The 16,849-nt window shown below is 36.6% G+C and overlaps 1 protein-coding gene across 5 annotated transcripts in view; it reads left to right on the top strand.

Annotated features, from left to right (window-relative positions):
* The window catches only part of DPY19L3 (dpy-19 like C-mannosyltransferase 3), a 75,474-nt gene that overhangs the window by 45,594 nt on the left and 13,031 nt on the right, over nucleotides 1-16,849 (top strand). For 4 of the 5 annotated variants that reach the window (XM_074369856.1, XM_074369854.1, XM_045512939.2 and 1 more), the window contains 8 exons: nucleotides 2,717-2,848; nucleotides 4,272-4,373; nucleotides 5,940-6,013; nucleotides 6,171-6,329; nucleotides 9,292-9,414; nucleotides 9,788-9,899; nucleotides 10,563-10,619; nucleotides 14,521-14,603. In XM_074369856.1, coding sequence (XP_074225957.1) covers nucleotides 2,717-2,848; nucleotides 4,272-4,373; nucleotides 5,940-6,013; nucleotides 6,171-6,329; nucleotides 9,292-9,414; nucleotides 9,788-9,899; nucleotides 10,563-10,619; nucleotides 14,521-14,603 — 842 coding nt within the window. The remainder of the gene's footprint in view (nucleotides 1-2,716; nucleotides 2,849-4,271; nucleotides 4,374-5,939; nucleotides 6,014-6,170; nucleotides 6,330-9,291; nucleotides 9,415-9,787; nucleotides 9,900-10,562; nucleotides 10,620-14,520; nucleotides 14,604-16,849) is intronic. The other variant, XM_074369857.1, reaches the window with a different exon arrangement.

The following is a 16,849-nucleotide window of genomic DNA, read 5'->3' as shown; positions in this document are numbered from 1 at the left end:
CATGTGGTGGAATGTTATGTAGCCATCTAAAATTAAGTTAAAATAGTCATCAGTGTAAGAAACTTATACACTATAATGTGAAATAAATAAAATACTACATGAAATATCATATACCACTATGAAATCAATATGATTTCTGTAGGTGAATCCATTGGATTTTGACTCTGGAGCCCACATTTCTATCCATTACTGTTTTGTTTTGTTTTGTTTTTGGTACCTTTTTGAATTTTCTGTTTCATACAGTAAGATGTGTTATCTGTATAATCCTAAAAACTGTAACTGATCCATTTCTCCAAGTTTCTGGTACACACTGAGCAAAAGCACTGAACTGTTGTAGGCCTTACTTCTTAATGCCTGATGTAGGTTTGTTTCCTTCGACATTAATTTAACAAAACAGAATTATGGAGAGAATGTGATTGCCTGCTGAATAGAAGTGGAAGTTTTCCTACACCAGAATGAATATGGGATCATCTAATTTGAAGAAGAAGAAAAGTATCAGCTCTTTATTAGAGGTTGTCTTTTTTTCTCTGTGGCATGATTTTTGTGTTCAAGTTGGTTGAGTTTTGATTTTTTAAGTGTCAACCTGCCAAAAGTTTTTTATTACGTCAAGAGCTGTCTTAGGACACCATGAATCTCCTAGAAGAGAACACAGGCAAAACATTCTCTGACATAAATCGTAGCAGTGTTTTCCTGGGTCACTCTACCAAGGCAAGGGGAATAAAAACAAAAGTAAACAAATGGAACCTAATTAAACTTTTATAAGCTTTTGCACATCAAAGGAAACCATAAACAAAATGAAAAGACAACCTACGGACTGGGAGAGAATATTTGCAAACGATGTGACTAACAAGAGCTTACCTTCCAGGATACACAAACGGCTCAGACAACTCAGTAACAAAAAACAGCTCAATCAAAAAATGGGCAAAAGACCTAAACAGACATTTCTCCAATGAAGACATACAGATGACCAACAGGCACATGAAAAGATGCTTAATATTGCTAATTATCAAGAAATGCAAATCAAACTACAGTGGGGTATCACCACAAACAGTAAATGCTGGAGAGGGTGTGGAAAAGGGAGCCCTCCTACACTGTTGGTAGGGATGTGATTTGGTGCAGCCATTGTGGAAAAGAGTATGGAGATTCCTTAAAAAACTAAAAATAGGTTTCCCATATGATCCAGCATTTCCACTCCTGGGCATAATATCTGGAGAAAACTCCAGAGATTTGAAAAGATACATGCACCCCAATGTTCATAGCAGTGCTGTTTACAATAGCCAAGACATGGAAGCAACCTAAATGTCCATCAACAGAAAATTGGATAAAGAAGATGCAGTATAGATATGTATGTGTGTATATATGTATATATACACACAGTGGAATATTAGTCATAAAAAAGAATGCAGTAATGCCATTTGCAGCAACATGGGTGGACCTAGACATTATCGTACAAAGTAAAGTCAGAGGAAAACAAATATATCACTTATATGTGGAATCTTAAAAAATGACACAAATGAACTTATTTACAAAACAGAAAAAGAATCACAGAGATACTAAACTAAACTTATGGTCACCAAAGGGGAAAGTAGGGGAAGGAATAAATTAGGAGTGTGGGATTAGCAGATACAAACTACTATGTGTAAAACAGGTAAACACTGTATGTATAGCATGGGGAACTGTATGCAATAGCTCATAACCTATAATGAAAAAAGAATATGAAAAAGAATATTTATGAACTATATAACTAAATCACTGTGCTGTACACCAGAAACTAACACAACATTGTAAATCAACTATACTTCAATAAAAGAAAAAAAAAACTATCTTTGGTGAGTGCTGATGATGTGCTAGGCATTTTTATGCATTACCACATCTGGCCCTTCAGCCAGGTTCTCACTGCAGCTCAGAGGAAGGCGTCATCATCCCTCTTTTACTGATGAACCAACTCCAGCAAATTCAGGTCACACGGCTGGTTTGTGCCAGAACCACACCACAGTGCAGGTGCTGTTGACCCAAGGCCCATGTTTCTGACCTCTGTCCTGTGCTGCCTGCTACGAACCCATGAACAAGGCCTCCCTCCAGGAGGGCTTTTCAGTCTCATGGGGAAATGAGGCGCATACATACCTAGATAAAATGAAGCAATATATGATACAGGCCTGAAATGTGGAAGATTGGGAAATAGTAGAGTACAATAAAGTACTGAATGTTGGAATATGATAAAATACTAAAGGTCATAACTGTAAAGGAATTTAGAAGAAAATGGAAGGCTGCAAACTGCATTTGCCTAATTCTGGAATATATGTATACCATTGTTTGCTTCCTCTACATCATACTTCTCTCTCTCTTTTTAAATGGTGTATTTATTTTTAATTTAAAATTTTTTTTCTTCTAGACTTTTTGAGGGGGGATATAATTAGGTTTATCTATTTAGTTTTTAATGGAGGTACTGGGGATTAAACCCAGGACCTTGTGCATGCTAAGCACACGCTCTACCACTGAGTTCTACCCTCCCCACATACATGTTCTATAACTTAAAAGTACACAAACAGGCACTGTGATTATGATTTATTTTCCTTTCTTAGACTGGATTACTTGAAGCTCTGTATGTTTTCTGCAGTATTCATGACTTGAGATGTGTCCACCCAGGATCAACATGTCAACACATGGGGGTCTCTTGATAAACTCTGTTTAACCATCTAATCTTTCGTTGTTGCAGGTGACATGGCTGTATGGTATACAACTCACAGGTTTACTCCTGGTCTGCATTCTTCAGTTTTTTAATTCCATGATTCTTGGGTCATTACTTATCAGCTTTAACTTTTCAGTATTAATTGCAAGAAAACTTCAGGTGGGACTTTTTTTTTTTTAATGTTGTGTTTGTTTGGACCTTGTTTTCATAAAGCATACAAAGGAAAATTTATGACTAAATCCCCACTAAAAAGCACTAGGAGCATTATTTGCTTTTTGTGTGTGTGTTGTGAAGTGCATGGTATAGCATTTGTTTTCAAGCATTCTGATGTGTCTTCCCTTTGTTCTGACATTTATTATTTCTTAGAAAATTGGAATCTTAATTCAAGTCAGGATTAGCCAAAGATGCTTATTTGATTGCCTCCAGTTTAAAGTTGAAATAACAGAAAAATTTTGAACCTTTTTTCATGTGTGAACTCCAGAGTGAGAAGACCCCGTTGCTTGTGGGAATGTGTCCTCCACAGCCTCTCAAGCTGGGGGACACCTTGTCATTTGAAGTAGTGACACCACTCTTTCCTCCATCTTCCATATCATATTACTGATTTTTAAGTGAATTAAAATTAACTCTGTCTTGAGAATTTTGAGATTCCAAATAAATACCTTTAGAAATAATGAGACATTTCCTAGAATAACGTGTTTGACATTGACCTGATCTTTTGGCTTTATTATATAACTGAAGTTTCTTAAATTTACATAGGATTTAAGAGTTAGTTGTTTTTCCTTAGTAATGTTGCAAAGCCAGCTTTAATCTCCTAAGCATATGAGGAACTTTCTATCAAATACCTGTTTTGTTTTCCACTTTGGGAAGAATAAATCCTTTTTCTTATTAGTCTCTTGAGTGAGAGCTGCTATGGACAAATCTTCACGAAGATTTTAAGAAACAAGCTTTTAGTTGACTGTTGTAAACTATAGTTTTCATTCATCCTTTTAGCCTTAATTAAAAATAAACATTACTCATATTTGAACTTTTTAGATATTGTTATATTTGATAGTCTATAGTTATCTGAGGGTTATAAAAAAAACTTATATATCAAAGAGCACAATTTATTTTTCAATAGGTCTTTTATTTAATGAGTTATATAGTCCATGATACATGAATCAGTGGATAAATGATCAAAAGGTTTGTTCAGTCATTATATCCTGAGTACCTTCTAAGTGGCCGACTCCATACTCTGTTGCAAAAGTCTTTAAAAAAAAAAAAAAGACCCATGGGGAGGGTAATAGCTCAGTGGTAGAGCACGTGCTTAGCATGCACGAGGTCCTGGGTTCAATCCCCAGTACTTCCATTTAAAAAAAAAAAAGACTAGGACACATTTCCTCATCATATGGACCTTATTATTAAGCAGGTCATTTACCATTAGAAAATGACAAATATTAAGACAGTGTAACTTCATGAAAATTAGGTTGTATTTTCCGTGTGTGTTGCATGACTAAGTGTTTTAAATCCTAGGCAATCTCATTTTACATGTTTATGAAGTTTTATTAAAATTTAAAAATTAAAACTCAACTCTTTTAATTTCTAGAAAAATCTGAAAACTGGAAGCTTCCTTAATAGGCTGGGGAAACTGCTGTTACATTTATTTGTGGTTTTATGTTTGACACTTTTTCTCAATAACATTATTAAGGTAGGTTAATAAAATGACATTTACTTTAACATTACTAAAGAGTTACCAGTTTTACTCTAAACAGGCTCAATTTTAAAGTTTCAGTAACAGGATTATTTTCTTAATTTTAGTCCTTGATTTCTATTCATTCTTTAACATAGTCTACTTTGAACTCACCTTTTGAGTTACTAAACTTTTTAAAAACTTGAAAAGCATTGAAAATTTCTCCAAATTTAAAAAATTCTAATTTTTAGAGAGAGGTTTCTGTACTGTGGTACTAAAAGAAAGATGTCGTGATTTTTATTGGGTTCAGTTAATAAATAAACTGGCTTTGCTAAGACACCTGCCACGTACGTGACAGACTCCTCCTCAGCAGGAGAGTGGCGGTGCCTCTTCCTGACTGTTGACCGTCAGAGAAGAGAGACTGTTCACCCAACCAGCCACATTCAGTACCTCTACTCCAAGCCCTTGTCACCATGTTCTTAAATATAGTTCAGTACTTTAAAGCTGATTTGCGCAGAGCAATCAGCATTTCCAAAGATGGGCTGAAAGATACACAGTTCATCCGCGTCCCCACTCTGCATGCTCACTTATCTGCCTGGATTAAGCCAGTAGAAAGCTACATGCCTGGACCACTGTTTTTTTTGACTCCCCAAAGGATAACGTCTGTTGAATTCCACTTGATGTTCTGCCAGCAACCTACAATGAGAAGAATTAGAAAAAATAGTCTGTGAGACTGCTCGCTGTTTTTACTGTACCCATGGGGAAAATTTCTCTTGAGTCTCACTTCTAGGACTGTTAGGATCTCTTCTGAGCAACTGGTTTGTTTTAGTCTTATGACCCTGTGAGTAACATAAATGCTTTTAAATTTCCCTCTTTGCATTTTCTGCTAGAATGCGTAAGCCCAGATTTGTGGCTCATCTCTAGTGAATATATTTTGTGTACTAACCTCAGTTCTGGATTAATCTTATTTTCTTTTCTAGATTCATTTTTCTTCACCCATTTATGTTAGATGGATTTTTATAAACCGTAAATTAAAATTATACTCACTAATGATAAACACTGGCATTTGCAAATCTTTTCACCCCTTGAGGGTTCCTGCGGTGTCTTGAATTGTCTTTGTGTGACTGAGTCTTACATCAGTTGTATCTGCAGACACAAAAACCCTAAAGCCAGATAAGCCTCGTGGGCTCTATTCCTTTTTGAGGTTTCAGATTGTGTTATTGTCAGTTTTCTGATCTGAAAAATTGTACTCACTGGGCTTCAGCCATCTCCCCTCTCCCTGAAACCAAAGAACTTCATCTTTTATCTATTTTACATATTGAACTTGTGCCTAGATTTTGTTTGCAAAAATGGTTCTGCTGAGAAAAAAAAAGAAAAAAGGAATGGAGGGAGCTTGAAAATCCCTTCTTTAGAATTCCTCAGTTCTAAGGATTAGTATGAACATTTACTAATTTTACACACACACACACACACACACACACACAGTCCTATGAAATGGGACACTGAATATGTATATTCAGGAAATTATCAGAAAACCATGCATAAGGAACTAACAGCAATTTTCATTTTCTCCCTCCCCAATAGAAAATTCTTAACCTCAAGTCAGACGAACACATATTTAAATTTCTGAAGGCAAAATTTGGGTTTGGAGCAACAAGGTATGACTGAATTTAAAGTCTGTGTTTGCTTTTTATATTAAATCAGCAGGGTCTTTAAAATGTAAGTTATCAATTATAAATTTCAGGCTTATTTTGAGGAAAAATTTGAGGTTTACTTGTATTGAATTTAATACTCTGCTTTCCTTTTGTTTCCTAGAGATTTTGATGCAAACCTGTATCTGTGTGAAGAAGCATTTGGCCTTCTGCCTTTTAATACATTTGAAAGGCTTTCAGATACTCTGCTTTTTTATGCTTACATATTTGTTCTGTCCATCACAGTGATTGCAGCATTAGCTGTTGCCTTCCATAATCTCAGGTATGGCATATTTCAGAAATCTAATTCTGTGCTTTAATGAACTTGTTCTATGTTGCAGAAAAATTGCTCAGTTGAAAATCAAAACGTCAGATTCAGAACAGAGTACAGTCAGTTTAAAGGGGGAGCATATAGAGTTTAGAAGGGACTGTACTCTCAGTAGTTAAGGACGGAGTCATTAAGAGACAGCAGAAAGCAGTGGATGCAGTGCACACAGGTTTGTGTTGAAGTCCTGTTTTGCACACTTGGGAACGAAGTGATCTTTGAGTCAGTTACATAACTCTCAGTATTTCCATTTCCCTTTGTGTGGAATGAGAGTACTAAGAGTACATACTCTACAGGGTTTTGTGGAAAATAAGTTAAAACAGCATAAAGTATTTAAAATAGTGCCTCATACGTAGAGTATTTTGCAGATTTAGCTGGCATTGGCTATTGTTGTTGTTGTTATTATTGTTATTGTTGTTGTTGTTGTTGTTGTTATTATTATTATTATTATTATTATTATTATTATTATTATTATTATTATTATTATTATTATTGACTCATGGTCTCTCATTTGTTCCAATTATTAATTTCCTTTGTTTTTCTACCTTCCTTTTTCCAGCTGCCTTTTCTGTTTCTTATGAAATATCGAGTTAATCATTGTTTTGTTGTATCTTGTTTAAAGGCTTATAAAGTTGGAACAGACCATAATTATTAGTATCCACTAAAGGTCTTAAGTATTAATTGACAGTTTTTTAAAACTTAGCATGTCTACTAATCTGCTTAAAAGGAAAAGTCAGGGAGAATGAAGACTTTTCAAAAACTTGTAGAACACCTACCTATCAAGTTGATGGAGATTTTTGCATTTACTATCCGTGTTAAATTGAAAGAAAATTAAGTGTAAGAAGTTGAAGCTACTGTCATTTGTGAAAACTTAATGAAGCTCAGAAGGAAACCCTTTTTCTGTGTAGTTACCTTGCCAATTAAGGTGCTGGTGAGCTGTGATTCACAGCCACCAGAGAGCTGTGCTGGGGGAAGTCATTACTGTGAGCCCAGATCAGTTGAGGTGTTTTATGATTAAGAATGAAGCAACACTGAACCATGAAAATATTTCACCGACTATAAACTATTTTAGTATCTTTCAGAAGTGTTCTTTTTACACCTAGCCCAAGATAAAATTTAGCCCTGTGAAAATAGATGGAAATTATTCTAGACAGTGTAATTTAATATTCCAGACACGTGAAGTGTCGACAGGACTCTAGACTGCACGCAGAGCCAGACGTTCAGCTGGCCTGCAGTATTGTGAGACTGTCTGCCGTGCTCGGTGTGAATCTATGAGCCGTCTCTGGAAGCTGGTTTGGTATATGATTATAGATAAAGATTTTAGAGCGTTCTCATCTACCAGGTAGGGACATTCGGATTTTATTAGAGGAAAAGCACTACATTAATTACAGTAATTTAAGAATTATAGTATCTTAACTTCGAAGTAATTTGAAGGGTATTTTATCAGTGCTGAGTATTTGAAGTATTTCTACCTTGTAGTACTAGGAAGGATGGTACATTATTAAGTTTGTACAGCACACCTGCGTTGGTGTGCAGGCTACAGCTGAAAGGGCACACTGTTCTACACTCATGAGATTAGCAGAGTTTTCCAGCTCAGCTGGGGGACCAGACGAGGTACTGCAGAGTCCCCCCAGGTATCAGCAGGAGGAGAGCATGTGTCCTTGTGGGGAGTAATCTTTTATAATGTTTAAGTAAACACGATCACTAGTGGTGAAAATTATCAGAGTATCATTTTAATTTTCTAATGTATCTGAGGTGGTGGAAAGAGGATTTCCAGGAAATAATAGTTCTCTAGTTACATGGACGCATCATCGTACATACCCAGGTCTACTGGACTTGTATGAAGGTTAAGTGGGGCCTTTATAAAAGTAGTATTTTTATCCTAAGCTGGCAGCCCTTATTGTTGTTTCCTCTTTCCCTTGACAACAAATTGTGCAAATCTGAACCCACTCATCCATCGCAACATTACTCAAGTGGAGACAACCAGACAGTATGTGCTTCCTTTGTGGTGCAATATAGAGTATATCACATCCTCACGAAGGATAATACTCGCCAAAATAAATGAACAGGACGCTAATAGTTAACCTCTAGATCCAATCACAAGTCTATAAGAAACCTGGGAATAGTGAAATGTATTACATGCCACCGCGAGGAGACAATCAGCCAAATCCAGAAAGTGGGAATCGTTACAGGACAAATGATGCATTTTCTTCAAGCAGTAAATGGCCTTAAAAGTGGGAGGGGGAGTACTGTTATTGACTGAAAAATAAAGAGACATTATGAAATGCAGTATGAAAGCTTTGGATCTTGATTCAAAGAAACCACCTGAAAAAAGCAACTGCAAAAAACAAACAAAAAGACGAACTGGGTATTAGACGATGTTAGAGAATTATTGTTAATTTTATGGGTGCAGTCATTTTAATGTAGCCATATTTGATAAAGAAGCATGTTAGAACATAATGACATACTGGTAGGGTAAAAATATGATCACTGGTTCATAAAGGAGTTGAATTCCAAGTTTACGGATATATTTTTACTTTTCCTTATTTGTAAAAACTTGAAAAATACTAGTAACTCCTAAAACCTCTCTGAAGATCTTGCAGTTTCATTGATTCCAAAAGGATATATATTTTTTGCTATCTCTTATAATTTAAAGGATTGTAGGGCTTTAAGGTTTTCCTTAAAATGAAATCTGTTCAATTTTAGTTACTCTAATTTTTAGTGTATTTATATATTGATACTTTTAGCCTTATAAACAAATTCAAAATTGATCAGAGCTGATTCACTTCATTTTAGGGAAATAATACATTTCTAAATAAATGAAGGCATAAATTTCTTGCATTTTCTTCTTTAAAAAAGATTTAACTAAATTAAAATTAGGTATCTAGCTCTGATTTTGTATGTGTGCTGTTTTATCCAGTGATTCTACAAATCAGCAATCCATGGGTAAAGTGGGAAAGTACACAATCGGCCTGAAACCAGAAACTGCCTACAACTTAACACACACCATTCTGTTTGGATTCTTGGCACTGAGTACAATGAGGTATTTTTGTCTTATCTGTCTGTTTATGTTTTTATTTGACCACTCTTCACCTGACATAATTTTGCAATATCATTTGGAAAGTGACAGTGATCTTCATTAATGATTATGGTTCCCACAAACATGTCCTTATTTATTCCTCCCAGTACAAAATACTATTTATAACCAATTTTTTCCTAGTTACCAATGTTCCTCTATTTTTAACTCATATGGTAGCTCTCAAAAGGCGAGTAACTAACCCCTTGGCAGATGTTTTCTGCGTAGTTTTAGGAAGACTTTACTATTCCAAATAATACAGCTGCCTTTACAGCTGTCTCAGCCTCCAGGTCCCCGCACGGCTAGCACTGTTCACCTTTGCCTGTTTCTGTTTTTACAGAATGAAGTACCTCTGGACATCACACATGTGTGTGTTTGCATCATTTGGCTTATGCAGCCCTGAAATATGGGAGTTACTTCTGAAGCTGATCCATCTTTATAACCCAAAGAGGGTCAGTGCTGTCCCTTTTTCCATTTCATTTTTATGACTTAGTATTTCCTTCATATCGATTCTGGTGTTTTTTGTTTTTTGTTTTTTTTCCAGTAGTTGCCCATACATCAGTCTGATAAAATGGATACTAAAACTTAGAGCTAAAAATAGGTAATTGATATATTATAGTTTTAAGAGGAATTATCTTTAAATAATTTTATTTTTAATTTTAGCTTTATTTTCTAAATCATTTTTCCCAGACCGTAAGTTAGTAGGTATGTTCATTATACAGAATTTGGAAATACTGAAAAGCACAAAAAGAAAAATTAAAAATCACCAGTAATCCCATTATCCAGAGTTATTACTATTATTGTTATCATTTATTATAATAATATATAATATAAATGTTATTATTAATGTTTATGGTGATGATTAATAATAGCCCACAGGTGCGATTCTGGGTTGTTCTGCCCTGTAAATTCACTAGGTGGCAACTGGTAGAAGCTACTGTCTTATGAACGATTGTGACCCTTATACTGACTCAGTTGTTTTGTATGTCCAAAACTTGTGCTCCATTAAATTACACTGCTGTTGTTTAAAAAAAAAAAAAGTCACATGTTTACAAAGCAAAAATGTAAAGCAAACGTATTCCTAATACTTATAATCTAATGTCTTTCTTATATAGATATGTATAATGCGATACTCAATACCAATATTAATACTGCTGTATCTGTGCTGTAAGGTAAGACTGATTTTCCTCATTTTTGTCTTTAATCTGTTTAGCACAATAATTGCTTTGACCCAGTGTGCTCTGTGTATCACTGGCAGATAGAGTGGTTTGCAGAGGTTATATATATCTCCTTATGGCACATGGCACTGATAAGAACAGTGATGTTTCCCAAAATATTATTTAACAAGGAAGAACATAGCAAAAACTACTACAGTTTACTCATTCTCATTAATTTTGGTTTTGACTTACTATTGAGCTGATGCAAATTCTGAAAACAAAGATGTTTTCAAACCTATTTTGAAGTGAATGAAGAAAATTTAGTTTCCTGTTACCTGTTTTTTATAGAGTAAGCTCTTAAAATGCATATTTAACCTACATATTTTATTAGATGCTTAAAATCATCTTTGTAAGAGGGCTGGGCACACATAAATAAATACAGTCTTAAGATTAGCCTTATCTGTCCTTCAGTTTCAATAGAAAATAATGAAATTCTTCATATTCTCAGTTGACTAATTTCTGAAGCAGTGATAACTGTGCATCAATTCTGAGAACCCTTCATACGAGACAGTGAGTCTTTTATCACATCTTTGAGATTTAGTGGTTTGAATTGTCACCTGGGCAGGTAGCTGGGATTGTTTTATCCAACTGAGCTCTCACCCTCTCTCTGTAAAAAAAAAAAAAGTTGACATATATTTTAAGTTTAGATTTTTTTTTCCTTCAAAAAAAATCTAATGTTTTACGTTAGAACAGCAGATTTCAAACTCTGCTGTGGACAGCCCGATTGGGAAGGGCGGCTGAAGGGGCGGGGGACTCACGCACAGAGAGGGTTAGCTGTTGCAGCTCAGCTTTTGCTTTTATTTGCTTACGTTGTCCTGTAAGGCTTTATTTGAAGCGAAGGTTTTAGGCTAAAAGAAATGTTTGATAATCACTATGTTGGACAATTCTGTTGTAAATATTTCAAAAACTTACGTTCGGTCATGTTCCTTCCCATCTAAACATTTGTTGTTGCGGGCAGACCGTACTGGAAAACACAGAAGCAGGTCGTTTCTACCACTGCGCCTCTGCAAATTTTATTCCTCTAATGTAAATAAGTGAAACTTCTTAAAAATGTCCGGAAAGCAACAACTAAGGATTAAGCAGGGTTTATGTTAATGATGAATGAGTAGCTTTATATTTACGCATTGATTCTGAGGCATAAAACAGCCTCCTCACAGAAAAGACGCAGCTCATCGCCGTTCCCGTCTGACCACTGAAGACGCACACACACCAGAGCGGTCTTTTCCCACGGACTCTGTGTGTAGGCTGAGTTCTTTATGCCTCAGCTATTTATTATTTATTTGAAGTTTTGTTGATTTTTTTAAAGCTACTTGAGGACTTAGGTCTCTTGTTCTTGATAAAACTGAGGAAGGACATCATAGAAGGAATAAACAAGCAGCACCAGCATCAGCTGGGAGCTTGTTAGAAACGCAGGCGTTTGGTCCGGCTCCGGACCCAGTGAATCAGCTCTGGGAGTGGGGCGCGGCGGTCTGTGCTCACACCAGCCCTCCAGGTGGTGCTAATGCTCCGCCAAACTGGAGACACCCGTGCGCAGAACAGGGCTTGTCATTAGCGGCACTACTGACGTTTTGGCCAGATAGTTTTTTGTCATGGGCTGTCCTGTGCATTGTAGGGTGCTTAACGGCATCCTTAACTTATACCCACGAGGTGCCAGTAGCACCAACGTCCAGGTGTGACAATCAAAAATACTTCTAGACATTGTAAAATGTCCCCTTGCAGTGGGGCAGAATCCCTCCCCCCACCCGCCTTGAGAACCGGTGCTATAGAAGGACCATTCGTAGCACTGAAGAAGCTGTCATTTCCTCAGGAAGTCTTGGTAGATGTTCCCGAAGTATGAGTTAGTGATAATTCTGAAGAATCCTTCTGAAGACAGGTAGCCTCGCCTCTCTCAGAATTGGACTTTAGGAGAAATTCTAATGTATCCAGCTTTCACGTAATAAAATAGTTTAGATATTTCAGCTTCTCAAAACTTGTAAAATACATCATAAAGAAAATAAAGATCTTATGTATTTTAGGGGTTACCCTGAAACTGAATATGTTTTTCAGCTATTCAACAGGTGTATCTGTAATTTGAATGCACATTTCAAAGTGACTTAAGTTTTACAAAACATTTGTAATGAGGATTTCAAATTTTAGTGTTCACAGTACCCATTTTGCTGGATGTCTCTTTAGGATAGTTCTGTTTAAAAGGGAAAAGTATATGCTAGTCTCCAGTCTAAAATCAAGGGTTTAATAAAATTATTGCCCTCATGTTGATTAACTTACTTGTAGACCTTAAATCTCATATAAACTACTGCTGATCATTTAGGAACAGCATTTAGTAAAACTTCAGCATTTGTTTTCACATTGTTTAAGGAGTTTACCATATGATTGTGTGACTGGATTTTAACATTTGCAGAAATAACAACAACAGCTTTCAAACTAGAAAATAATGTCCATTGGATTCACGGATTTCAAAATACGTTTTACACCAAAATAACTAAAACCTTTCATTTAAAAAATGGAATTCTATTACCAAAATTAATACAATAATGGATATTTGAACTCTTATAGAGGTTTCATTTGATCAGTCATTTTTATTACACCTCTTCTGAAACGTAGCACTCGTAGTGCTGACACCCGATTTTCCATCACCAGCAATCTTCCTGATTTACCCACCCAGGAAGCAAGTCGTGAATGAGAAGTGAGACTGGCCAAAGATGAGGTGACGAGATAAGAGAGCGACGGGGCTAAAAAACACAGCCACAGACCAGTCAGGTGCCACTTGGGTTCTAGTTAGTGGTTCTTAAAGAAAATGATTCTGTTTTCAACGTTAATGAAGCAGAGCTGCGTTGTCAGTGTGGGCTTCTATTCCAATGTTGGAAATGAGTTCTGTAGTTCACCTTAGGATGTATTGAGATGATCAAGTCTTCTTAGCCAACTGCCATTTGATAAAACAATTAACATTTAATTAATTGTTGGATTAAGCAGACAAGTTATATTAGAAAAGTGGTGGGCTCAGAGCATAACTGTTACATTATACCTGCATAACTTAAGTGACTCAGGCTTTGTAGGAGGCACCAGTGGCAATAAATATCATATTCAGATTGCTAGATTTTGCTGGAGAGTCTTAACTTTCAAATATTCTTCTCTCTCATTGCACCTGTAATTGTATTAGTATTTATCAAACCATCTGCCCAGATTCCTAGTACAAACAATATAGTCAGGGTCACACGATGAGACGGGAGCTGGATTTAGAGTTAGGGTTTAAGCTGTGGCCCTGCCACTTTGGCCTGATCAAGTCAGGTTCTCTCTCTGAGCTGAGATCTCCACACGAGTGAAATGAAAAATAAACAGCCACAGCGATGGTGCCTTCTGCGTCCACCCTTGTCCCTGGGTAACTGTGAGGACAAAATGAGATCCCGTAGTCCAGAGCATTTCTGCAGCTCTGAAACAGCGCTGTCTTCTGCAGGGTACATCCTCCACATGAAGATAGATTCCGTGAAGTTAGTCTCCTTGCTCTCATGTCATTTGGGCTTTCTTGTGGTTGCTCTTCCTGTCATATCCAAACTAATGTTTCACTAGGTATTAACACCCCACACAACAGCATTTTTATTAGTGTAAAATAAAAGCTCATTTAAAAAGGTTGACAACACCTCTGGTCCTAATTAGCTCCTGCTCAAAATAATTTGGGGCACTTTTTCAGACTTCATGTGGAAGGGTTGACCCCAGAGGTGAAGTAGCTCGAATATTCTAGTTGCCATGTTTCTTTAGTTCCCAAGTTCTATGCGGCCTCTGCTTCTGCACTTTAATCTTAGCGATAGTCGAGGGTGTGGGGGTGGATTTTGGTTTTGTTTTGTGTTGTTTTTAATTTCAGTTCTGGCCAGGAATGATGGAGGAACTCTCCGAGTTGAGAGAATTCTATGACCCAGATACAGTGGAGCTGATGAACTGGATTAAGTAAGAGGATTTTTTTTTTTAAACTTTAAAATTTAAAGTGCCTTTTAAGAATCACTGTGGACCTCATTTGGCTTTTTGTTTTTTGGGTTTTTTTTTTCCTGAACGTAATTGTGAAGATACATTCATTCTCCAGTTTTTCTTTAAAATTCTGTATTTGAAGATAATTTCTTTGCATTCAAGAAATATTCTCTCAAACCACAATCCCATGAAGAAAGGAAAATAAATAGCAGTATGGAGAGGGAAACAGAATTGGAGGGTGCATCTCAAACCAGTGAGAGCAAATGGAAATAAAGTTTTATGTTCTCTGCCAATTTTATCTTTATCATTTCTTTCATTTTAACACCAAATTTTCTGTTAATGCCGACCTATAAAGTATTCTTTCCTTGTTAATCGTTTAAAAGTTATTTAATTAGCTCAGTGCAGATTTCATTTTAACTAATCATACTGCCCAAGCTTAGGCCTAGAGAAAATACAAAACACAAATCTAGAGCTTTTCCTTTCTTGAACATCATCATGCCTTCGCATTACATTGGTTTTTATTTTTGACTGCACTGTGGCTTTGCCTCAGCATTCAGGATCAGAATGAGATTCCTGTTTTTCAAAGCTCTGTTAATGAATCCTGCTTCCCACCAGCAAAAATTAACTTTTCTACCCACATCAGCATTCCCGTGCCCTGTAACGCTGTATTTCCCTATTTTATAACCAAAAAGCAACAGTGTAATTGTAATTATTCACACTTAAATAGATGTTGCAAATCTTCTGTGACACATTCCGAAAGCGTCGGCTGTATTGTCTCCATCACTTAGAATTTTAGTGGCCATATTGGCACCTGCTCGTGACTGATGCTCACTACCCAGTACAGGGGAGCAGGGCATGTGTGGTGAGAGATGGTAAATGTTTGATAGCTTACGTCTCCTGAGTACAATACGTGGATTTTATAGAGATTTATATCTAAAATATACGTATGGCTTTGGTTCCAGTGTTGGACCAAGTTTGACTAGATGCAACGAGTGTAATTTTTCATGTATTTCCAGTGCCGAGCGTACGAAGCAGTGCTTTGCCTTCGTTTATTTGTTTGACTTTAAATCATGGCAGACAATTACAGAGTATTTATTGTGTAAAGGAAAAGAGGGGTATTCATATAAAGAAAAGCTAATCACTTTTGTCTTAGCTATAGTCAGCTGGAAATTTACGACATGTGCATCTGAAGGTGACTCTGGTGTTTTCTGTTTTTCAAACTGCACCTTTGATATGAATGGTGTAGGGCACCCCTCTGGCAGAATCCCGAAGGTGGTGGACTTTTCAGATCTGCTTGGATGGGCATTACAGACAGCCCACCTCCACTCCCAGTCTTTTAGGAATTAATTGTACAGTCATTAAAAATTTATTCTAGCCGAGCCCCAGGCCGTCTTGGGCTGTGTCAGACTGGATAGAGTTTCTGTAATGCCTTTATTTTCATTCTTTACTCACAGAAAATTATTTAAAAGAACATTTCTGGTTCTGAAAAATCATGAATCAGGCATTATTCCGGGTGTGAAGAAGACGCTGTTAGTCTGTTATTTCTCTCATTTGGGGAAGTGGTCTTTGTTCTTACCTTCTTTTTTCTAACAGTTCTTCTCCCTGTTATATAGACTGACTCTATTCACTTTTTTTAAAATTCTCAGCAACTGAAGGATTTGCATTTTCCAAAAAGTTGGTTCCACAGTGATCTAATCTTGCCTGTTTTCCCTTCAAAGTCTTCAAATCTTAAATTATTGTTTTTGCAAAAATAGCTGCTAGGCATGTTTGTGAAATAAGCTTAAGTGATGATGAATGTATGCCAAAATTGGGTCTATTTAGACACAAATGTATTTGTTCAAATCAACATTTGAATCAGCTCTGGTCTGTAGGCTTCACTTCCAAACACAAGAGAGTACGCTTATTATTCTTTTAACCTGCCCTGATTTCTTCTGTTTTCAAGACATAAAACATGACCTTTTACTTCCACTTCACTACTTGGGTTAGTCACACAGTGTTGGTGATGTTAGTAGGTCTGAGCTGTGCTGGAGAAAAGGCTGTGGCCTAAGGATACACAGAGTGTATCTGAAAGTCTATTTAAAACTGTCTGAAGGCAGCAGCCAGACCTCTGGTCCCCACTGAGCACCGTGAGTGAGGGACCCCTCTCCCTCCCGTCTGCTTCTGTTCTCAGACAGCGGCTGTGATACACTCACGTCTGTCCTTTGTCAGGGTGGTCTTGATAGCATCTA

The sequence above is a fragment of the Camelus bactrianus genome, chromosome 9, assembly GCF_048773025.1.
Source record: "Camelus bactrianus isolate YW-2024 breed Bactrian camel chromosome 9, ASM4877302v1, whole genome shotgun sequence".
Lineage (NCBI taxonomy): Eukaryota > Metazoa > Chordata > Mammalia > Artiodactyla > Camelidae > Camelus > Camelus bactrianus.
The sequence above is the reverse complement of the archived record's forward strand: the minus strand, read 5'-3'. Positions and strand labels throughout refer to the sequence as shown.